General features: G+C 38.8%; 1 protein-coding gene across 11 annotated transcripts in view; it reads left to right on the forward strand.

The window, feature by feature from the left end:
* The window catches only part of kiaa0825 (KIAA0825 ortholog), a 357,628-nt gene that overhangs the window by 45,643 nt on the left and 286,635 nt on the right, over positions 1-25,350 (forward strand). For all 11 annotated transcript variants that reach the window (XR_007261761.1, XM_048595041.1, XM_048595037.1 and 8 more), the window contains 3 exons: positions 15,353-15,523; positions 19,097-19,188; positions 19,536-19,754. Coding sequence is in view for 10 of the 11 variants with exons in the window: in XM_048595041.1 (XP_048450998.1) it covers positions 15,353-15,523; positions 19,097-19,188; positions 19,536-19,754 (482 nt within the window). In the remaining variant the exon portion in view is untranslated. The remainder of the gene's footprint in view (positions 1-15,352; positions 15,524-19,096; positions 19,189-19,535; positions 19,755-25,350) is intronic.

The raw sequence follows: 25,350 nt of genomic DNA on the forward strand, positions 1-25,350 counted from the left end.
TGCCCGTAGTGTTCAGGGAAGTGTAGATTAGGTGGATTATAGGGGGATGGGTCTGGGTGGGATGCTCTGAGGCTCGGTGTGGACTTGTTGGGCCGAAGGGCCTGTTTCCACACTGTAGGGATTCTATAAAAAAAAATGGCAGATGGAGTTTAATCTGAATAAATACGAGCTTTTGCATTTTGGTACAACAAACAGGGGCAGAATTTATACAATTAATGGTATGGCCCTGGGTAGTGTTGTAGAACAGAGGGACCTCGGGGATCAGGTACATAATTCTTTGAAGTTTGCAGCGCATATAGACAGGGTGGTTAAAAAGGTATTTGGCACGCTTGCCTTCTTTACTCAGTCCTATGATTATGGGAGTTGGGAAGTCATGTTGAAGTTGTACAGGACTTTGGTGAGGCCTCTTCTACAGTAGAGTGCCCAGTTCTGGTTGCCCAGTTATAGGAAGGATATTATTAAGCTGGACAGAGTTCTGAAATGGTTTACCAGAATGTTGCCAGGTATGAAAGGTTTGAGTTATAAGGAAAGGCTGAATAGGCTGGGACTTTTTTCACTGGAGGGTAGGAGGTTGAGCGATAACTTATAGAAGTTTATACAATCATGAGGGGTATAGATAGGGTTAATGGTAGGTTTCTTTTCCCTAGCATGGGGGTTTCAAGACGAGGGCACACATTTTTAAGGTGAAAGAAGAGAAATTTAAAAAAGATGGGGACAATTTTTTTTACAAAGAGGGCGGTTTGTGTGTGGAATGAACTTCCTGAGAAAGTGGTGGATGTGGGCACAGTTACAAAATTTAAAAGACATTTAGATAAGTACATGAATAGGAAAGGTTTGGAGGGATATGGGCCAGGAGCAGGCAGGTGGGACTAATTTAGTTTGGATTATGTTTGGCATGAACTCGTTGGACCGAAGAGTCTGTTTCCATGCTGCATGACTGTCAGACTCTATGCCCAATGGACTTCATTGATGTATTCTGCAAACATTTTTCTTTAAAAGTAAATAGAATATTTTTTATTTGACCTATTTTTCTAATCAACCTGTTCAGAGATGTTATTACACATCTCCGAGCAGGTGGAACTTGAGCTTGGGCTTGCCAGTCCGGGGGTAGGGACATGGCCACTGCACCACTCTTTAATATTTTGCTTTTGAAAGACGCATTTTGTTTTCCTTTGTTTCTGTTCAAAATTTATGATGGGTTAGAGACCAAAAGGTGCACCTAAACCCAACGTAGAGATTATACTGTAGTTGTGTCTATAGGTTAACAAAGAATCATGCATTGTTATTTTGTAATTGAGGAAGCACAATTAAAAAGTTGTATACATTGTTCTGACTGAGCCTGGAGGAATACACCCAGAAGAATGCTGTAGTACTACTACTTCACACAACATATAAACGAAAATACTTTTTCCAATTATCAAGATGACCAATTAAATACCTTTACCTATATCAGATTTTAATCTACACGATCTATCAACCAGGTTTCTTCATGAACAAAATTATGGGTTTATTATTGTAGCAAATCTTATTCAATCAAGATACAATGATCAGTAAACAGTCAGTAATATCAATATAAATGCTTTCCAAAATCTCGGTGATTACAAGAAGGATCGTGTTGCAGTCAACATGCTAAATACATGACCGGGGTCTTTGTTTTTGTGGCAAACCAGAGAACTTTTTTTTAACTACTGGTAACATCTGATAATGTGAGAATGAAGAAAACAAGGATGATTTTTGGTGTTAACCTCAAGGAAAATATTAGTTTAGAAGAAAATGAAATGTAACATAACTCAGAAAATTGTACCATTTTTTGTGTATTCTGAATCTGTTTGACCAAGGTAATATATACAGAAAATGAGATTATACAGAGGAAAGCACTCATTTAAAGTTAATTTTGCTCTTTAACTTTATTTTTAAAGACAGTGATCTCAACTGGTTATCAACTGTCAGCTAATGAGAGTTCCCAGGTATTATAACAGTAGAATGTGCAGAATTTACAAGAGGAATCTGGGAGTTCTTCCAAGTAGACTTTCATTACAAAGAGTGGTGGGTGTGTGGAATAAGTATCCATTGGCCAAAATGTCTATTTAAGTGAGGATTTCAAGAATTGTACAATGAGCTTCTGTTGTATCTGAGCATAAGTTAACATCTTGGAGAAATGAAGGAGAAAATTAGGAAGATGTCAATTTGTGTGAGCTAATAGGCTGCAGATCTAGATAATGATATTTTGTGCCATCTTAAAAATATAAGCATGTATTATGTAAAACAAGAGTGAGCCACGAGAGAATGTTTCACAGTAACATTACTATATCTGCTCTTTGATGCAATGGCTATGGTAATCTGTGTGAAATTTCAGGCCGTGAGTTTGCAATATGTAAAGCTGAACATGAAGTTAATGGGTCTCTTTCTCCCATCTAACTTTACTTATAATCAACTTGTTTCCTAATGTAACTTTAAATTCTATTTGAAGATCATGAACTGTAATGATGACCATGAATTTTCTTAAATCTGCACAATGTTTCCCATGCTTCAAGCTGAGTACTGTTACAAAATTAATTTAATAGAGTTTTGTGATCATAACATAAGTGAAAATTGCATTTAGTTTGAGGAAAAGAAGATTGTTTAAGCTCTTATATTAAGACCATAATGAAGGCATAAAGACAGAACTAGCTAAAGTGAACTGAGAAACTAGATTAGTGGATAAGGCAGTGGGGACAGTAACAGATATTTAAGGAGGTATTTCAGAACACTCAGAAACAGTACTTCCCGGTAAGAAAGAAAAGTTGTAAGGAAGGGATCCATAGCTAACTGTTGACTTAAAGATACTTTTAAACTGAAAGAAGAACCATTTCATTCTGCAAGGATAAGTGACAAGTCAGATCATTGGAAGAATATGAAAAACAACAATGAATGGCAAAAAAAATGTTTATAAGGAACTGGAAGTTGGAATGCAATAAAAAAGACTATCTAGAAATTTAAAAACAGTTAGCAAGAGCTTCTACAAGCATTTAGAAAGGAAAACACTACATAACATTTTCATTGGTCCAACAGAGTTTGGTAAGTGGTTATGGAAAGTAGAGCAATGGCTGATGAATTGAAGACACATTTAGCATATATCTTTATTGTAGAGGATACAGTTAAGCATCCTATAGTAAACACTCCTTGGTTTTTTTTCAGTACAATATTCAAAATCTGGTCTCACCAGTGTCCTATACAACTGAAGCATAACATCCTTACTTTTATGTGGAGTTCCTCTTGTAATTAAGGATAGTATTCCATTTGCTTTCTTGATTATTTGCTGTGTCTGCATACTAACTTGATGTGACTCCTGCACCTGGATCCCTTTTCACTTCAGAATTCTGCAGTCATTCTCTGTTTACGCAGTATTCTTGTTACTTCTTTCTTCCTGCCAAAGTGAACAACTACACATTTTCCATGTTTGCCGGATTTTTGCCCACTTCCTTTCTCCCTTCCAATGTACAGATATGACTGGGATGATCTTCCTATTCTCTAATATGAAGACAGAAGCAAAATATCATTTGGATTCATCTTCCATTTCCTTTATTACTTGCTTTATTACCATTCTGACTTCTGAGAAGACCACACTTTTTTACAGGTATTCAAAAAGGAAAAGGTGAAAACTCTTCGTACCCTTGTTTGCATTTTTGGCTACCTTCCTCTTGTACTCTAATTTCTTTCTTTTGATGAATCTTTTAGTCATTTGTTCAATCATTTGACTGCCACTCATCTTTGCACAATTATGTGCTTTTTCTTTCATGTTTGATGCTTTCCTTAACATGCTTAGTGAACAAAGATATTGAGTCCTCCTTTTGCAATTTTTCTTTATAGTTAGATTGTACTTATTCTGAATGTTGAAATATCCCATTTAATGTCTGTCACTACTGTTGACTCATCTCCTAGCCTAGGATCCCAGTTCCCTTCAGCTAGCTCAGATTTCATGTCCACATAGTTACATTTTTTTTTAGAAATTTAAAATACTTGTCTTAGACCCACTCTTCTCCATTTCCAATTGGATGTAAAATTCAATCCGATGTTGATCGCTGTTGCAAAGAAGTGCCTTTTTTCTGAGGCCATTAATAAATTACACAATTCCAAGTTTGATATGCTTGCTGTCTGGTTCATTCCAGAATATGCTGTTCTAAGAAATTACCTTGAAAGCATTTTATATACTCCTCATCCAGGGCTACTATGGCCAATCTGACTTCTTTCAGTTCATGTGTACTTTAAATCACGTGATTATTGCTATCCCTTTATCACAAGCAAAAATACTTCACCTTGTATACGTCATGATACATTGTGGTCACTCTTAGGGGGTCTGTTAATCACCAGTGACTTCTTTCCCTTACTATTCCTCCTTTAAGCCCAAACTGATTCCACATTCTGATCTCCTGAACCGAAGTCATCTCTAATAATTGCACCAAAACCATTCTTGCTTAACAGTACAACTCTTACCTGTTTATCTAGTTTCCAAATCTTGTTGAATGCCAAGAACAACTCAATATACAGAACACAATCTCTTTCGTCTTCCAGTCATGTCTCCGTTGTGTGTATTATGTCATATTTGTTGACTTCAATGTGCACTACTGATTTATTCACTTTGTTTATGAAAGTTAATTGCATTCACTTGCATGCCTTTAGCTTTGTCCTTTGCTGAACGCTAGTCCTAACCCTAGCTGCCATTCCTTGACCTTCACTGCCCATATTCGTATTTTGCTGTCCTTCTTTGACTGTCCTGATTTGCTATCCAAGCTTTTTATCTCCTCCTGCCCACCCCCTGTTTAGTTTGAATCCCTTTCTCCTTCCTTAGTTATTTGACAAATGGAACACCAGTCCCAGTATGGTTCATGTGTAGACCATCCCAGCAGTACAGATCCCACTTTACCCAATAGTGGTGCCAGTGATCCCCAAACAGGAGCTCATTTTTCACACAGTTGTTTGGAACACACATTCATTTCTTTAATCTTAATTCCTCCATGCCGATTTACACGGGACTTTGATAGTAATCTACTAGTTGTTGTCTTTGAGGTTCTGCTTCTTAATTTTGTATCTAGCTCCTCATACTAACTAGGTAGGTCTTGTTCTAACTATGTCATTTGTACTGACATATACAGCAACCACTGGATCCTCCCCCTTCCCACTGCATGTTATTCTCCTCCTCAGAGCAGAGATCCCAAACCTTGGAACCAAACAGACAGCACAGTCTTCTAGATATGCATTCCTTGCTGCAGAAGACAGTGTTTGTCTCCCTCACTGTATTGTTCCCCACTATCACTACATCCCTTCTTGTTTCTCCTGCTTGGATGGCTTCCTATAACATGGTTCTATGTTCAGTTAGCTCATCTTTCTCACCAAATCCTTCTGGAAAAGCTTCAGCTTATTGGACAATTACAAAACGCAAGGCTTTCGCAATTCTGCACTCTGGGTCTTGTTACCTGCCTCATTTGCTGTGACTTCTTCTTGTTCCTGACCACTGTCCAAACCAGAAGATTGTCTGAAGGGGTATGATCACCTTTAGAATAAAGTCAGAGCAAGCTGGAGCAACTCAGATCTGGCATCATCAGTGGAGAGAGAAACAGTTTATCCAGTATTCTGCAGTGTTTCAGACTTCCAGGTAACTTGCCTCCTCATTGATGTCCACAGTGTCTGTAGCTTGGCCTTCAGTTCAATAAATCTGAGCGAAGGTTTCTGAACCACAAATATTTGCTGCAAATGTGTTTGGTCTAGTTCACATTAGAAGCTCCTAAATTCTGCAATTGCAGTTCACACCTGCCCTGCCATTTCGAATACACTTTAGTCTATTAATAATTCCTAATTAATTTATAATAAACCCTACACCTTTCCATTGTTTTAGCATTTCCAGTAAACTTTACAATAATATTAAAGACATAGGCAGGATTTTTATGTAATTTTTTACAATAATACTGATGAATTCTAACCTAAATCACCAAACATTAGTATGCGGGTACAACAAGTGATTTGGAAGCTAGGTGGAATGTTCTTTTTTACTATTAAGGAAATGAAATATAAAAGAAGGGATGTTTTGCTGCAGTTGCATAGAGCATTTGTGAGGCCACATCTAGAGTGTTATGTACAAGTTTGGCCTCTTTATTTAAGAAAGAATGTAAATGTATCAGAGTCAGTTCAAAGAAAGTTCACTTAACTAATAACTGGGATTTGGGGGATTATCTGAAGAGGGAATGTTGGCCTGGCTGGTATTCAGAAGAATGAGAAATTATCTTATTGAGACATGTAAGAGTCTGGGAGCCAAGACAGGTGTTAGAAATACATATATATTTATAAATTATGTAAATTGGAAAATTGAACTGTTTTGACATTATTAGTTTGAAGAGAAATTTATGGTGTGATTTCTTTCAAAAAATCAAGAATTGAGAACTATGAGTTCTTTACTGTTTACTAGAAAAGCAAATAATTTTTGAAAGGAGAAAAGAGATAGGGGATTTCTTCTGTGGCCTTAATGGTTTGACAAACCAACTTGAAGAGAAATCCTAGGATTTATGCTGTTATCACCTAGCAACAGCATCTGGCCTTTTGATTTGTGTTTTGCCACAAACTTGGGAGCTATTAGCCACTAGAAGAAAGTGGGAAGGCAAAAATATTTCCCATTTTCTGTTTGAGTAAAAGTTAACTCTTAAAAGAAAACTGTCTAAAGGAGAAAAAAAGGATTTTCTGGGACAAAATCAGAAATTGTTGCAGAAACCCAACAGGTATGGTAGCATCTGTGGAGTGAAAGCTAAGTTAATATTTTGGGTCCAATGACTCTTCTTCAAAGGTTCTGTGTTCAAATGTGTTTGTGGTTTTAAGATTAAGGGGCATATAGTTTAATTCTGCAATATATCTTGGTTTATGACCAGCTTTGCCAATCTTTTCTTGTCTGAATAATAAGTTTGTTTTGAGTAAGCAAGTTTTTAAAAAATTCTTGAAGAAATCTGGTGAATGTCTCTTTGTTTTAATTAACAATACTGAGGTTACTTTGAACTCTCCATTTTTAAGTTTCAGAACACTTTGGCTCATTGATAATGTGGTATCTGAAAAATAGCACAGCAGCTTTATCAAAGTGTGTGATGTTGGACGTACAAAACTACCTATCATTACGGAAATTTGTCTCATGTTTATGATCATGATGCAACGTTTAAGTGAAGAATATAGAATGTTTAATGCAAATGCACAGCACATTGTAGGAACTCAACAAGTCTGTCACTATCTGCGTAGACAGAAGCAGAGATAATTTTTTGAGTCTGGTACGATTTCTTCAGAGCTCCTTCAGTATATGTAATGAATGTGTTGGGATTGCTGAAATAGAGGATATGAAAGCTAAGTGTTAAACTACAGAGGGCGAGAAGTTTAATAGATAATTGGTAATGTGTAGATGAATAGCCAGTTGGATGGCAATAATGTATTAAAGGAAGATAGAGCATTGCAGTCACTGAATTTTATTTTTGACTTTGTGACTCAAAGACAAATTAACACCCCTCAAAAAGGAGAGGTAGGTGTGAGTGCATTAGCAATACATTCCAGAATATTAGATTGAAATTGGAAATGGGAGAAGTTGGAGCAACTGATTTAGCTTTTAAAGCTGGATTAATGACAGCAGCTGTGAAAAGTGAGGTGGCGGAGGTAGAAAAATCAGACTTGATTGTTTGAATCCCGCTGGATACTTATAAATTCAAATGTATCAACTCTATAATATCAAAAGGTAAACAGGTGTTTACAGGTGAACATAAGATATTTGTGACTAGCGCTCTTTTATTATTTACTTTTTATCTGCCAGGAATTCAAAGGATAAATGTATCAGATCAATGTTCATACATTTTTCGAATACAGAAGACAGCAGGATTCCCTTGACCCATCTATTGCTTTCTTGAAATGTGTCACATGCAGCTGTGTACAGCCAGTATAGTCTACAACTAATTTGTGCAAGAAAAATTAAATCAAGAGATAAATTATTTCATGATTGCTGATTCCCAATAGACTTGGATATCAGTTTGAAGAAAATATATGATAATTGGTTTCAGACCATGTCAGACACACAATTCCCTCTACTAATGGCTGTTGTGGCAGTGCTGGGCCTCAAGGGTCAGAAAAAAAAACCTGAAAATAGCCCGGTGCTTGGATTGACAGTGTGGATAAAGTATGTAGAAAATGAAGTGGCAATAACTATAATCCAAAGGGGAAATGTGCTTCAGTTGGGGTTTAATACATCAACTTAAAATCTGGCAGTATGCCATATGATGATTGTTTACTTATTTCAACATCTGCAACTGTTTTGTCTTGAAGATGGCATTTAGCTTCTTGCATGCAAAATGTTGAAATTATCAACACCATTAAGGGATTTTCATATTTAGTTTATTCAGTATTAGTCAAGCCATGTAAGCAAAATCAAATATTAGAAATATAAAATCAAGAATTGGAAACTTGCAGGAAGTCAGTCATAAACCAAAAGATAAAATCATATACTGAATAGAACCTTTTATTAGATGAAAACCTTGCATGGAAAAGTAAAGAAGTACAGATACATGTTCCTTCAATGCAGAGTTTTTCAATGAAATTCAATTAATCATTTCAAAATTGAAAAAAAGATGTTGCTATCATCTTCAAATGCAAGCTAATGAAGATATTTGTATGTGGAAGAAAACATACCAGACCTGAACACTGTGGGTGAATGTGTCAAAGCCAGACACACACCAAAAAGATGGCTCAATGAAAATAGTGAAATGTAAACATAGTCAAGGAGAAAACTTGGCTGGAATAGAACAGAGGTGATTGAGCTCTATCACTTCTTGGACCTTGAACTGAATCTAAGTGGTGTCACAGACAAGGTGGTGAAGAAGACATTTGGCATGTTTGACCTCATTGGTCTGTGCATTGAGTATAGGAGTTAGGACGTCATGTTGCAGCTTAGAAGACATTGATGAGGCCACTTTTTTAGAATACTGCATACAATTCTGGTCGCCCTGCTATTGGATAGATGTTGTTAAACTAGAAATGTTATAGAAACAAAGTTAAAAGGATGTCACCGGGACTGAAGGAATTGAGTTATAAAGAGAGGCTGGATAGGCTGGGATTTTTCTCCCTCGATCGTCGGAGGCTAAGGGAATACCATATAGATATTAATAAAATCTTGAGGGACATAGATAAGGTGAATAGCCAAGGTCTTTTTCCAAGGTTAGGGGAGTCCAAAACTATAGGGCACAGGTTTAAAATGAGAAAGGGAAGATTTAAAAGAGACCTGAGGTCAAATTTTTCACATAGAGAGTGGTGCATATGTGGAATGAGCTGCCAGAGGAAGTGGTAAAGGTGGGTACAATTGCAATGTTTGACAGACATTTGGACAGTTACATGAATAGGAAAGGTTGAGAGGAATGTAGGCCAAATGGAGGCTAATGGGACTTGTTCAATTTTGGAGACCTGGTTAGTATGGACAAGTTGAACCGCGGTGTTTGTTTCCCTGCTATTTGACTCTATGATCATGATAAGTGTCACATTATTTTCTGAAGCTATGTGAACAGATAAATTTCATAGGAGTCAAAAGTAGGTATGTTACAGTGAGAAACAGGCAAAGTTGTAATGGGGAGCAAAGAGATGACAGACCAATGAAATATTTTGGTTCTATCTTCACAAAGGGCACAAATAACATATGAAAAATGTTAGGAATACAGGGTCTAGTAAGAAGGAGAAACTGAAAGAAATCAGTATTAGAAGTGAAATGTTACTGGGGAGTTTAATGAGATTAAAGGCTGATAAATCACAGGACTTGATAATCTAACCAGAAAGTACATAAAACAAGCGACCCTAGGCCTGGGCGGACGGTGGCTCAGTGGTTAGCACTGCTGCCTCACAGCGCCAGGAACCAGGGTTCGATTCCAACCTTGGCTGACTGCCTGTGAGGAGTTTGCACATTCTCCTCATGACTGTATGGGTTTCCTTCAGGTGTGCCGGTTTTCTCCCACAGTCCAAGGATGTATGGGTTAGGTGGATCCGCCATGCTAAAGTGCCCCATGGTGTCCAGGGATGTGTAGTTAGGTGGATTAGCCATGGTAAATGTTAGATTAGCCAGGGTTGGGGCGCTGGGTCTAGGTGGGATGCTCTTTGGAGGGTTGGTGTGGACTTGATGGGCCAAATGGCCTCCTTCCATACTGGAGGGATTCTGTCATTTAAGAAATAAGGAAGCATTGGTGATTATCTTTGCAGATTCTGTAGACTGTCAAAGAGTTCCTTTGGATTGGAGGATTGGTAATATAACCCCACTATCTGAAAAAGGAGGTAGAGAATAAACGGGGAACTATAGATCGGTTACCCTGACATCAGTAGTGGGGAAAGTGCTGGAGTTGATTTATAAATAATTTAATTGCAAAGCACTTGGAAAACAATGACAAAATATGACAGAGTCATCATGGATTTACGAAAGATAAATCATGCTTGACAAATCTGGAATTTTTCAAAGACGTAACTGGTACACTTGATAAAGGGGATCCAGTAGATGTAATTTATTTGGATCTCAGAAGGCTTTCAATAAGGTCCCATGTAAAAGATTAGCATGAATTAATTTTAACATAATTAAGTGTGAGGTTACCTATTTCAGTCAGGGAAAGGATACATCAGGGTATATTTTAGAAAGCACAAAGTACAGTGAATGTCCAATGAGATTTGTGTTTCAGGTGCATAGCTCTTTGAAATGCCATGAACAGGTGCAGAAAATAATCAAGAAGGTAAATGGAATGCTGTCCTTCATACTAAAGGGCTGGAGTTTAGAGATGCAGACAGTTAGACCCTGGTTAGATGCCAGTTAGTGTACTTCGAGCAGATCTGGGCACCACACCTTAGGAAGGATGTTTTTGCCTTGTTTTGGCCCTGGAGGCAGTTAAACACAGATTGATAGGGATGATACTTGGACTTCAAGTTCTTCATTCATTTACTGGATACTGTGCCACTGGCTAAGCCAGCATTTATTGCCCATCCCTAATTGCCCAGAAGGCAGTTAAGAGTCAATTGCTGGGTCAGACCAGGCAAGGATGACAGTTTCCATGCCTAAAGGGCATTAGTGAACCAGATGTTTCTGAAGGTCTAGACCCGAAACGTCAGCTTTCCTGCTCCTCTGATGCTGCTTGGCCTACTGTATTCATCCAGCTCTACACCTTGTTATATCAGTGAACCAGATGGGTTTTTTTCTGACAATCGACAATGGACTCATGGTCATCATTAGATCTTAATCCCATATTTTCAATGAATTCAAATTCCACTAACGCCATGGCGGATTTTGAACGTTGGTTCCCAGAACATTATCTGGGTCTCTAAATTAACAGTCCTGCAATAGTACCACAAGGCCGTCGCTGCCTCTTAAATTATGAGGAGAGATGAGACAAATCTGATTGAAATGTTCTGCAGAGAGGAAGGGGAAGCATAATTATAAATTTGGAGGCAGCATTTTCAAAATTTTGAAGGTGAGAAATTTTACGCAAGACCTGTGCCACTCTTGCACTGCCCAACATGAATATCATCTTTTTAAGGCAACAAACCACAACTCAGTACATGGGGATAGGTATTGTAAACCACTCCTTAATGAGGAAAATGACTTTAAAATGGAGGGTTCAGCCTTACTTTCCTAATCCCATTGTTCACAATATTAATTGCTCACTTTAGTTGAGTGGCTATTGTGTCTTCTGGAAACAGACTGTCCTCATAAATTTACGCAAATTGGGGTCCAAAATGTCAGTGGCGTCCTGGGCGCATTTTACTCCAGCGTGAGCAGGAAAGCCACCGTGTCTTTCTTTCTTGGTGAAGATAATTGACAGCTGTCAGTAGGTGAAGAGGCCCTCTAAGTGCAAATATTTCATTTTGGAAAATGCAGTAGAAATCTTGTCCTTGTGACTTGAAAGTGCATGTCCAATTGATATGGGCCTGCATGTTCCTTCCTGCTGCACAAAATTCCATTCCCACCAGAGAGACAGTTGCTGCTTTCTGCCACTTTCAGGCAGTGAGCTAGCCAGAGATATGCAGGTTATACATGGGATTTAAAACCCTGGAGGCATCAAATTTATTCTGCAGGTATGTTTTGCCTTTGGTTATATTTTCTGCTCATTTGAAATGTGCTAAGTATTAAAATCAAACCCATAGAACTCAACAGTGAAATGTAGCAACTCAATGAAAAGCTTGAAGATGTCAATATCTGTTATTGAGTTCAGGATTTGTCAATTACCAGCAGTTGAACATAATGTCATTTAAGCAATGAAATAGTGGGTGACATGTTATGAGACACTTAACACTGCTGCCTTTACTTTAAAAAAACATGTCCTTCTGTAAGTGTGCATTTAAAATTAGTAATTTGCTGGGGCTAACATATCCAGGAATTAATTTTGATTCTTATCATTATTCTTAAAGTTAAAATACGTTATTGTACCCAGCCATTCCATCAACATAGTCATATTATAACTAAACAAGTCCTTCTCCTTTGACCTGCAAAGCTGATTCATCCACTGCTCTTTTATGTGTGGCCTCAGAACAAACTCATGATCATAGGGAAGTGATGTATCTTCAGATGAGGGTACTTTTTGTATTTGAAGACATGTGAAGTGAAAGATGTGCCACCAAGTATAATCAGAGTGTGGGATACAGTTTATATATCCTTCACAGGGCAATAGTGAAAAGAGGAGCACATCTTCCAATGGCCAGAGATGCTATTTAATTTGGCCCTTATATCAAGACCTGCAGGATCTTTGAATTTAATTTCATGGGTAGGTTTTGGTGCATATGTGGGTGTTATACAGCATGTATTCACTTAAAAATAGAGACATATGTTTTGCAGAATCTGATCATCAAAAATTCAGGGCTGAAAATGTGTGTGCAACCTGGTGCATTCCCACTATAACGTCAGAGGACAGGATCTAGATCAGTGTTTTGGATTCAGCCTGACATTGACAAATCTGTGGATTTTGAAAGGATTCTTATTCCTAAACTCAGCAGCAAAGGCAGACTTATGGTAGGATCATATAAACCAAATGCTGGAGTCTTGAACTCCCATTGCTGAGGGAATCAATGAAAACATTGGGGCCAGAATTCTGGCCTGGATTTCTGTTGTAACAATAAGTGCTTTTAAAAACTATTAAAATACAGCTCCTTTACATGAGTTGGGGATGGTGATTACAGGGGGAAATCTTCAGAATATTAGAACTATGAGCAGGAGGAGGTCATTTGGTCCCTTCATCCTGCACCATCGTTCAGTCAGTTTATGGCTGATCTGATTGTGTCTTTAATGCTACTTTTCTGCATTACAGCCTATGCTGGGATGCAAGAAATAGTACAAGTTTGGATTTCTTTCTGGTCGTTGTAATGAAAGTTTATGATTGAAATGTTATAACATTTTTGACTAGTGTAATATAGTTTATGGTTTTCTTCTTTAATAAATGTTTTATTCTTTGTTTTAAAAGTACACTTGTAGACTCTTGTCTGTGTGTTTACAAAGTGTGTTTGGTAATTGATCCCTTAAGATTTTAAAACAAAACAATGTTAGGGTTTAGCAAGCCGGGTTTTATCCTGGAATCTGATTTGCCCTACCTAACATCAGTTTGCATTACAACACCTTTTGCAGCATGAGAAGTCTACCTTGTGTCTTGCACAAGGTTATCCCATGCTGTATGCTGTTACTAATAAAGCCTAGGCTATTATATGGTTTTTAACTGTGCTGTCTATCTCTCCTTCCACCTTTAATAAATAAGCACGTACACACCTGAGTTTCTCTATTCCTGCACACCCTTTTAGACTAGTATCCTTTATTTTATTCTGTCTCTCAATGTTCCTTCTACCAAAAGTGAAATACCTGATATTTTTCTGCATTTATTTTTGACCGCCACCTGTTTAAATGACACAGGTGGATGGAGGGACATGGGTTGACTTGGAGGGTGTGATGATGAGCCATTAGGGCTAACTGAGGGTTTTGATTGGTATGCATTGTCATTGGGGCAATTGGAATGGATGAGGGGTGAAGGGATGCAAGTGGTTGAATGTTTTGAACCACCTTAAGGAAGGTCTTAGCCATTTGCTGAGTTAGCAAGCTTGACACAGAAGTAGAGCATATTGAAGGTTTCCTGCAAGACAACAGCTATCCTAATCATATTATTCACTGCACATCACTCAAATGCAAAAATGGGCTAAAAACCACATCTTTCAGTCCTGAAAATTGTCCAGTTGAAACACTGATATTGACCTAGAAAAATGGAAAATTGCCTAGCTATTTTGTCCACAAACAGTGAAATAAATCCACTTCACTTTCAATCATAACAAAATATGCACACTGAGGCTTTGGTCAGAACTTTGAACTTAGACTTAAATTAATTTGGTGAATCAGGTGTACACAAGGAATGGCTTCTTTTCAGCATTGTTATCTTCGGGTTCATTAGTTCTGTACAGAGTGTGTATGATGTTCTGAATGCGTCATACTGGCCTCAAAATGTCAACTCTGTTTCTCTGTCCACAGATGCTGCTGAGTTTCTGTAGCATTCTCTGTGTTTGTTTCTGTACGGTGTGAGTAGGCATAGAAGTACTATTAATGAGCCATGGGTTGTATTGTATGGAGGTCATGCTGAAGATCTGTAGAGGAGAATTTTTCACATGGAGGATACGAGGGGCCATTGAAGATGGATAGAGGGTCATGAATTGTCATAGAGGCAGAATAACCAGTACTGGTGGGCGGAGGGACTTGGGTTGGCATTTTGTTTTATTCATTGACGGGATGAGGGTATTGCTAGCTAGACCAGCATTTATTGCTCATTCTGAATTGCCCAGATGGCAATTAAGAATCAACCGCAGAACTGTGGGTCTGGAGTCACATGTAGGCTAGACGAGATAAGGATGGCAGTTTCCAATCCTGAAGGACATTAATGAACCAGATGGGTATTTCTGACAATCGACAATGGTCTTGTGATCATCATTAAACTCCTAATTTCAGACTTCTATTGGATTAAAATTCCACCATCTGCCATGACAGGATTCTAACCCAGGTCCCCAGAATGTTACCTGTGACTCTGGATTAATATTCCAGCCATAATACCACTAGGCCATCACGTCCCCTGTATGGAGGATATGATGAGCCGTTGAGGTAAACTGAGCGATATTTGTTGGTGTGCATTATCATGGGGGTGAGTGCAATGGAAAAAATATACTTTTGAAGCCCTTGCTAAGCCCTTTGTTAAAATGTGTCTGAAGGTGTTTTCAGATGCTACACAATAGGATTACTAACAAGCAACATTAAGACAATTTTTATTATTTTTAAGTGTAATTGACCAATTGACATTTTCCTCATTTTACTTTCTTTGACCAGTTCCACAAGAACCGGGCAAGAGGGGAAGGAGCTTGTGTCTTACTGCCCATCAGCTTAGGTGCCTTTCACATTTGATGAAAATTCTCCTTCATATGGAAAAGCGAGTGAAGGAACTAGCTTCCGAAGTATTTTTGGGAAGCATTTCCACACAGCATGGCAGAAACGTTCGAGGTAAAGCTTACCAACATCTGATAAGTTTAGAATGATTTGATTTCCTTATTTTTCATTCTTATTTATATTTCAGGGAATATGGATTTTTTTTTGTTTCCTCCCTCCCTATTTTTCCTGGCTTGTGCACCATTATATCTTGAAGCATGGGTGGACAGCCTATGCTTGTTCTACCTTTGGGAGATAAATGAAAGCATCATTAAGATATGTTGTGCCGTGATGCTCTGCAGCAATATGATAAACATTTTTAATTATACTGATAACCCTTGCAGAAAGTAACTTTAAAATCACAGTGATGTGATAGGTCTGTTCGAAGACATTTTCAATGGACTTTTCGCATATTATTGAGAGCTAAAGTACTCAAATGTACACAACCTACTGTGACAGCAGTAAGCTTTACAGATCATACAGGGTCTGATTGATGTGGAACATGTTCTTCCCTGCACAACCAATAGACAGGAAAATAGGAATGTAGTTTCCTAGAAAACTACACGTGCACACGTTTGTACCTGTGTGGGGTGTACTTTTGTTTCTGTCTTTGTAGTGTTGCTTGGTCTCAAATTGTTTCATCTACTCTTGCCACTGGACAAAATCGTTGGTCCATGAGGACCATCTTGTAATCTTTTTCTGGAAAGGTAGGCGAGAAGAACACTGATTTCACCATGGTTGGCTCAAAATAAAACAAGCTAGCTAGCCATTTCAAATAGCCTTGTGGGATAAACCAATGCCTCATGACCCTTTAGGTTCACCCAAAACAAGAACAAGTACACCACTGTCAGTGCATACACCCCAACCGTAGAATTAAGAGATAAGGTTCAAAGAGAAATTCTTTGATTATCATTGTCCCCTGTTCTAAAGAGAGACAAGCTGATTCTTCTTGATGATTTTAACGTCAGAGTTGAGGAGGGACACAAAGATCTTGAAAGGAATGATTGGCAAGGTAGGAGAGGGAAAGCAAATGCCAATGGAGCCCTTCTCCTGACAGTACCCAGAGTATGCCCGATCATAACAAGCATTCTATTGTATTTGTCTCAACGAAAACAGCTGTGACCTAAAGAACTGCTGATAAGTGGAAAGAAGTAAAAGTCTGTCAACTCACTGACAGCTATAACAAGCTTGGATTTCAAGCATAGTTGCCACTGTATACGGCCCAAGCATCCAAGGATGTTTACCGCTGATAGCTAAGAACTAGGTGGCTTGTTGAGGACAGAGAGGCAGTCATTGCTTGTTGGAATGAGCACTTTGAGGAACTCCTCCAATTGGGATTACCTCCTCAATATGAGTGCTCTTGGTTTCATCCCACAGCTTGGCACTCATCACCATCTTAGACCAACATACGGCTGAAAAGCCACCTGACAGCTGAGAACCAACAAAGAAACTGGCACAGATGGAATCCCTACTGAAGTATGGCAGAGAAGCAGTCTTAGCAAAAATGCATGACCTCATTTTCCTCATCAGGGATCTGTCAGGGGATCTCAGATGCAGATTCTGCCCAATCTGTGTTGATCCTGCATTGGATGTTTAGTCACATCAGGATCAACAACCCTCGAAGAGTCATCCTTGGTCCCAAGGACTGCCGAAGAAGACCTACAAAGTTCTAAATATTTAAATTTGCAACCAGATTACAGATTTGCAAGTGTCTTCTGCATATTTTTACTGTCAGCATATTAAAAATAGTGAATGTATCTAGCACTATCAAAAATGACAATGACATTTCTTGTGTTCTGTTTGTGAATTTAAAAAATCACATTTTAAAATTGTCAACGTTTGCCTAATGTATCAGTTAGGTGACTCCATGTCAGCTGCAACATTTGTTAAAAGACATGGTGTAATGGCAGCAGAATATACTAACAATGTAGTGTATTAACAATATGAATATTATAGGACTGTGAGTGAATATAATTCCTTACTTCAAGGAGTTGTTTAGTTATACTTCACTATTTTTTTATCCTTCTTAAAATCACTTAATCAGTTCAGCAATATAATAATGACAAAAAAATCAATTGTTACAATGTAATCTAATTGTTGCAAAGGCGTTCCCAAATTTTCTGAAAATCACCTTGACAATCCCTTTTTAGCTCTCTTGAAAGAATGAGACTTGGATCTTGCCCGAACTTCAAAGGCAAAGAAAATTAAGCAGGATGCATAACAAGTAGTCAATCTATAATATTTAACATCATCATCCAAAGTTGAAATGACTTGCCCTCTCCCACTACGTACAACATCAAACGAGATTGACTCTTATTTCCGATCTGTTGGAATATATAAAATGTTATTTAATTGTTGTTTCATATTATTTGTTATGATATTTGCAATAAACTATTACTTACTAATGGAAACAGAATTTTCATCTTTGCTGTCAAATACATCACTGTTGTCCAAATTACTGATCAACAAACATTGGTTGCTTTTGTTACAGCTTCATTATTGATAAAAGTAATGCATTGCACTGGTGTAGCATGCTTAAAAACATACTGGAGTAGTGTTTCTCCTAGGTTGTATGTTTTTGCAGTATAATTTGTGAAAATCAAGCAATTCATTTATAAAAGATTAGAGAATTTCAAGCACAAGTTATGTACAGAGAAAATCAGTTTGTATGCTGGTTTAAAAAAAATATGCTTGAAGCTAGCTCCATCCTGTGGAGTGAGAAAGTGTCTTTTGTTTGAACTCCTAAGTGACCAGCCCCTTATCCTGAAACTGTGCTACCTTGTTGTAGCTTCCCAAGTCAGAGGGACAGCACTATCTATGCTATGAAGCGCTTTAAGAAATCAGGATGATTCAGTCTGTCATCCTTCTAAACATCAGAGACTGTAGACCAATTTATTCAACCTCTCATCCTAGGACAGTCCTCTCATCAGGAAATGATCTAGTGAACATCCACTCTACCATCCCTAATGCACTGTATCCTTCCTTAAAAATAGAGACCAGAAAAAAAATTCACAATCCCAGATAAAGTCTTATCAAAACCCTGTACAATTGAGACATACTGAATTTGCTAAGCAACTCACTATTGTATATCAGTGAAACTCAAAAATGATTCTGCACAGTTTAGTATGTTCCTTCCACTGAATTAAAATCAGATTACACTTTGATTGTAGAATAGATACTCTGATTATGAATGTTTATATTTCTTCTGCTTTGCTCATTTTCAACTGTGTTAACATAATTTATAAAATAACCACTCAAACATATCAATGAATATTTTACTGGAAAAAAAACCTAAGTTGTAACTTGGATGAATATGATGGTTCATGATGGATTTTAGACTGATATGCAAATAGATTTGATATCAAACTTGAATGAAAATGTCAATTCAGAAAACTGTCAATTTTTTCTGCAGTGTTGTACCCTAGATTGGCTGCTATTGGCTCCAAGGCACAAATTCTATACCACTATTTAGAATGGAAGATCTTTATGATTGTTGGATGATTTTTCAAATCAGATGCAAAATACTTTTCTTACCTGACTAAAACAGAAGCAATATTTGTGTGTACAAGTGTCATTCATCAGATTGTATGAAATTCATAATCAACAGTATGGCCATATTTACCTGTGCAGTGGTATTTGATCTCGTAGGAGTGCTAAAGAAGACCCTAGCAAACATTGATGGACCATCAGAGACGAACAAAGCTAACATCCAAGCCGATCAGTTACTACTTTTGACTGAGGTAATTTCAGTCTTGCCTTAACATTTTTTTTAATTTTAGATACTAATAATCACTATAATACTTAATTTTAAGAATAAATATTCAACCAGAAAGTCACCAGTAGTCTTCATTGTCACTTTTGGGAGACAATGGCTTTAAGAGATGATCCCCAAAAATATATTCTTTAATAATGTGACATAATTGCTTGATAACGCACTTACAAAATTCACCAATATTGTTTTCAGATTTATTGTAGCTATATATTTGCATTTTCTTTTAACTTTAATTTTAATTTCTTTTTCATTTTGGTTGAATTAAAATGGGGCTTTATTTTTTAACTGTGACTTTATTGCTTGTATATTTTGCAGTCCATTTCCCTTGAATGTGGTTGGAGAAATGCATTTAAGAGCCTAGGATATTCTGCAGCCGTTTGTCTGAAAGTGGTCATTGACGATACGTGTTCAAGATGCCTGCAACAAGAAAATGAACAATATATGTCAAGTAAAAGCTTAGCAACAAGCACTTGCCCAATGCAAGCTACATGGGATCAGTGGATAGAGGAAGAGCAACCCAAAAAAGTTGCAAAGGTAATACCAGCATAACAGAATGTTGACATACCAGGAAAAGTTGTCAAGCATAGTAGAGGCATGTCACAAAAAGACTTACAAAGCAGCCATTCCAGTGCCATTATTAAAAGAATGTAACAATACTGTTACAAAGATGTGTCATACACAATTTTAGTTTTATAATTAATTGGATATATATATCTTTTTGAAAGGAACAATTTGAAAAGTAAAAGATACTTTGGCTTTAGTGGCAACAAGTTGTATTTGTAGAAAGCAAACTGCTTGAATTGAGACACCAAGTCTACAACACTTTCAGAAAGAGGTCGTGTGATCCAGTTTATGATGTTTGGAGAAATATAAGTCTTGAACACAGTCAGGCAGAACTTGTCACACAGGCAATAGCTGTGGCTCTTTCTTTCTGTGAAATCCTTCTCACCAAAGGGCGACATTTGATTTGGTTTGATTTATTGTTGTCACATGTACTTGAGTACAGTGAAAAGTTTTAATTTGCGAGCAGTATAGGCAGATCAAAACACATAAGGACATACAGTTCATAAGACAAAGCGAGGCCAACAAGGTTACGGCCGCACAGGAGGTGCACAAAAGCAAGATCAGCATTAGCTTTGAAATTTGAGAGGCTCAGTCTAATAACAACAGGGAAGAAACTGTTCTTGAACTTGTTGGTACATGTGTTCAAGCTTCTGTGTCTTCTGCCTCTAGGAAAAGGTTGGAAGAGAGTGTTACTGGAGTGGGAGGGGTCTATGATGATATTGGCAGCCTTTATGTGGCAATGGGTGGTATAGATGAAGTCAATGGATGGGAGGTTGGCTTTTGTGATGACCTGTGCTCTGTATACAACTTTCTGTAGTTTCTTACAGTCCTGGACAGAGCAGTTGCAGTACCAAGCCATTATGCACCCAGACAGAATGCTTTCTATGGTGCGTCTGTAAACGTTGATGAGGGTACCTATGGACATGCTGAATTTCTTAAGCCTCCTGAGGAATAAGAGGTGTTGTGCTGTCTTGCCTGCCGCATCTACTTGGGAAGTCCAGGACAGATTATTAGTTATCGTCACTCCTAGGAACTTGACACTCTCAACCGTTGCCACCTCAGCTCTTTTGATATAGATAAGGGAGTGGCCTCCTCCTTCCTTCCTGAAGTCAATGATCAGTTCTTTTGTTCTGTTAACATTGTGAGCCAGATTGCTATCCTTGCACCATGACACCAAGCACTCTATCTCCTTCCTGTATTCTGGTTCGTCATTCTTTGATACCCGGTCTACAACAGTGGTGTCGTCAGCGAGCTTGTAGATGGCATTTGGACAAAATTTGGCCACACAGTGTTGGGTGTACAGGGAGTACAGTAGGGGTCTGAGTGCATATCCTTGCGGGTCACTGGTGTTGAGGATTATCACGGAGGGGTGCTGTGTCTCCTAGGTCTTGGAGTATTGAGATTAGTTTGCTTTGGATTAAAGTGTTGAAGGCGGAGCTGTAGTTCATAATTAGGAGCCTGACATAGATATCCTTATCGTCCAGATGTTCCAGGGATGAGTGTAGGGCTAGGGAAATGGCAGCCGTTGTGGACTTGTTTTTCCTGTAGGCAAATTGTAAGGGGTCAAGGCAGGCTGGGAGACTAGACCTGATATGGGCCATGACTAACCTCTCAAAGCACTTCATGATTATGGAGGTCAGAGCCGTTGTTGTTGAGGCACATTATGTGTTTTCTTAGGTACCGGGATGATGGTTGTCTTCTTGTAGCAAGGAGAGGTTAAAGATGTCAGTGAATACTTCCACCAGCTGGTCTACACAGGATCCGAGTGCACCACCGGGGACTCTGTCTTTCCTCGGGTTTACTCTCAAGAAGGCCAATCTGATATCTGCACCAGTGACTAAGGAAACAGGTGCAGTCCGGGGGTGTTGGGACAAGTTACACCGCACCACTGGCATTCTGCTCGAACCAAGGATAAAAAGCATTGAGTGTATTAAGGAGGGATGTGTTTTTGTCCACTATTTTGTTATGATTAGTTTAGTATCCTACAATGTCATGTAGGCCTGGTGGCTCAGTGGTTAGCACTGCTGCCTTACAGTGCGAGGGACCAGCCTTCGGCAACTGTCTATGTGGGTTTCCTCCACTACTCTGGTTTCCTCCCACAGTCCAACGATGTGCAGGTTAGGTAGATTGACCATGCTAAATTTCCTATAGTGTCCAAGGATCTGTAGGCTAGATAGATTAGTCAAAGGAAATGCATGGTTACAGGGAATGGGTAAAAGTGGTAGGTCTGGGTGGAATGCTCTTCAGAGGGTCAGTGTGGACTTGATGGGCTGAATGGCCTGCTACCACACTGTAGGGATTGTATAATCTATGAAAATTTGAGAGTTCAAAACCCAGCAGAAGGCCTTATCACCAGAGGAGGAGGATCCTTAAAGAAAACATCTGAATCTACACCATTGTGCCCAGGAAAAAGGAATAGTTATAATAAGAAACAAACCCCAGTGCCATCAGCTGGTGTGGAAAGTGACTTTAACTGCAGACCAGCATTTGGGCAATCTGTGAATAAGGACTTTCTCCCCTGCTCCCCCCCCATTTAATTGTTGGTTACTAAAGTATTTTTAAGATAGCATTCTGTAGAATTTTATATTTTTCCAAGGATCGGAGAGAGAGAGAATGAAAGCATATGTTATTTTGAGATTTTTTTGTAACAGTTTTTCATTCGTTAACATAGAAACTAGCCTGCCTGACCTAATTACCAAAATCACCTCGCTTTTAAAATTAAAACTTTGTTGAGCTCAGTAGAGGAGTTGGACAAAGAAAGGAATCAAATTACCCCACATAACTGGGTCATGTTAAAGCACAAAAGCCCAAAGACCATCTTTATCCTTTCAAGCCCTTTCAATTTGCAGATCATGCAGTCTGCTCTTCAAAGGATCTAATTAGTTTCTGTGTGTAATGTATAGTAAATCAAGAAAATCTTGAGATATCTATCTAATTTTATATCTGCTATCTACATTTTTCCTTTCACAAATCAATGTTGTCTTTGTGTAATACTATTGGTATTTTTAAGTGGACTATAGTGCTAATCTATATTGACTATAGGGCTATTTGGTCTGTAATTCCCATTTTCTCCAGTTTTTTAAAAGAAGTAAATTACATTTTCACATTTGCAGGAATTCAACACCACAGGTGTGCCCAGTCTATATGTAGATTAAAATCACACATGATCTGGTGGCTCATTGGTTAGCACTGCTGCCTCACAGCGCCAGGAACCCGGGTTCGATTCCACCCTTGGGCGACTGTCTGTGTGGAATTTGCACGCCCTCCCATGTCTGCATGGGTTTCCTCTGGGTGCTCCAGTTTCCTCCCGCAGTCCAACGATGTTCAGGCTAGGTGGATTAGCCATGCTAAGTTGTCCATGGTGCCCAGAGATGTGTAGATTAGGTGGGTTAAGGGGGGATGGGTCTGGGTGGGATGCTTTGAGAATCGGTGTGGACTCGTTGGGCCAAAGGGCCTGTTTCCACACTGTAGGGATTCTATGATTCCATGATTATTGCGGCACCGTTGTGTGCTTCTCTAATTTTCTGTCGAATGTCATTCCCTACCCACCACTATTAATTGCAGACCTACAGTGAACTCCCACTAAGGTTATCACCTTTGTTGTTTTTTAATTCCATTTAGATTGATTCCACGTCTAGATTTCCTACACCTGCTCAGCAATAACCTGCTCAGTGACACCCAGTTTAGGTTTCACCAGGGCCACTCAGCTCCTGATCTCATTATGGCCTCGGTTCAAGCATGGACAAAAGAGCTGAATTCCAGAGGTGAGGTGAGAGTGACAGCCCTTATCATCAAGGCTGCATTCGACCGAATGTAGTATTAAGGAGCCCTAGGAAAACTGGAATCAGTGGTGACCAGGGGCAAACTCTCAGGTGGTTGGAGTCATACCTGACACAGAGGAAGATGGTCGAGGTTGTTGGAGATCAGTCATCTCAGCTCCAGGACATCTCTGCAGGAGTTTTCCTCAGGGTAGTGTCCTAGGCCCAACCATCTTCAACTGCTTTATCATTGACCTTCCCTCTATCATAAGGTCAGAAGTGGGGATGTTCGCCGATGATTGCAGAATGTTCAGCACCGTTCATGACTCCTCAGATACTGAAGCAGCCCATGTTCAAATGCAACAAGACCTGGACAATATCCAGGCTTGGGCTGACAAGTGGCAAGTCACATTTGCGCCACACAAATGTCAAGCCATGACTATGACCAATAACAGACAATCTACCCACCACCCGTTGACATTCAATGGTGTTACCATCACTGAAAACCCCACTGTCAACATCCTAGGGGTATCATTGACCCTCAACTGGACTCACCACATAAACACAGTGGCTACAGGAGCAGGTCAAAAGCCAGGAATACTGCAGTGAGTAACTCACCTCCTGACTCCTCAAAGCCAGTCCACCATCTACAAGGCATAAGTCAGGAGTGTGATGGAATACTCCCCACTTGCCCAGATTAGTGCAGCTCCAACAACACTCGAGAAGCTTGACACCATCCAGAACAAAGCAGCCCTCTTGATTAGCACTACATCCACAAGCATCCACTCCCTCTGCCACCAATGCTCAGTAGCGGCAGAGTGTACTATCTACAAGATGCAATGCAGAAATTCATCAAAGACCCTCAGATAGCACCTTCCAAACCCACGATTACTTCCATTAAGGACAAGGGCAGCCGACATATGGGAATACCACCACCTCCAAATTCCAGTCCAACCACTTGCTATCCTGACTTGGAAATATATCGCCGTTCCTTCACTGTCGCTGGGTCAAAATCCTGGAATTACCTCCCTCATGGCAATGTGGATCAACCCACAGCAGGAGGACTGCAGCAGTTCAAGAAAGCAGCTCACCATCACCTTCTCAAGAGCAACTAGGAATGGGCAAGAAATACTGGCCAGCCAGTGACGTCCACATCCCACAAATGAATATAAAAAAATGTCCTTTCTTGCTATTGCACTGTCTATCTTTTTCTATCCTAACTGTTATTCCTGCAGATTGAATACCCTTGATTGTTCAGTTTCCAGCCTTGGTCACCCTACAATGATGTCGTTTTTTTAGCAGTTATTTTGTACCTGTATGTAACTGTTTGTGCAATTAATTCATCTGCCTTATTGTGAATGCTCTGTGCATTCAGATATATTACCTTGAAACATTGTTATGAATCCAGCTAATTTGTTACTGGTCATGTCAGATCCCAGACTGAAATATAGCTTGATTTTATTTTTGGTTTTGTCGAGGCAGCCTTTCATTGGAAGATAAAGATGCAGTGTAGCAGGTTTGGTTTCTAACAATAAAACAACACTTTATTATGCAAAATAAATTAAGACAAAAATTGGATAAACCGAATTATTTATATACATGTTTAAAGTTTTCAAAACATACTGCAAAAATACAATTCCATTAATCCTAACAGCATCCTATTACATTACACCATCACAAGAGACAACTCCCTTATCAATCCCAAATAGAGTTTGACCTAGCTGCGGTTTTAATTCCTAAACCTTAGAATCTGATAGCCATTTTCTGATTTCTCCTATATCTGAGCTTAGATTTTCTCAGCTTCACAT

This window comes from Rhincodon typus, chromosome 3 (assembly GCF_021869965.1).
Source record: "Rhincodon typus isolate 14 chromosome 3, sRhiTyp1.1, whole genome shotgun sequence".
NCBI classification, from domain to species: domain Eukaryota; kingdom Metazoa; phylum Chordata; class Chondrichthyes; order Orectolobiformes; family Rhincodontidae; genus Rhincodon; species Rhincodon typus.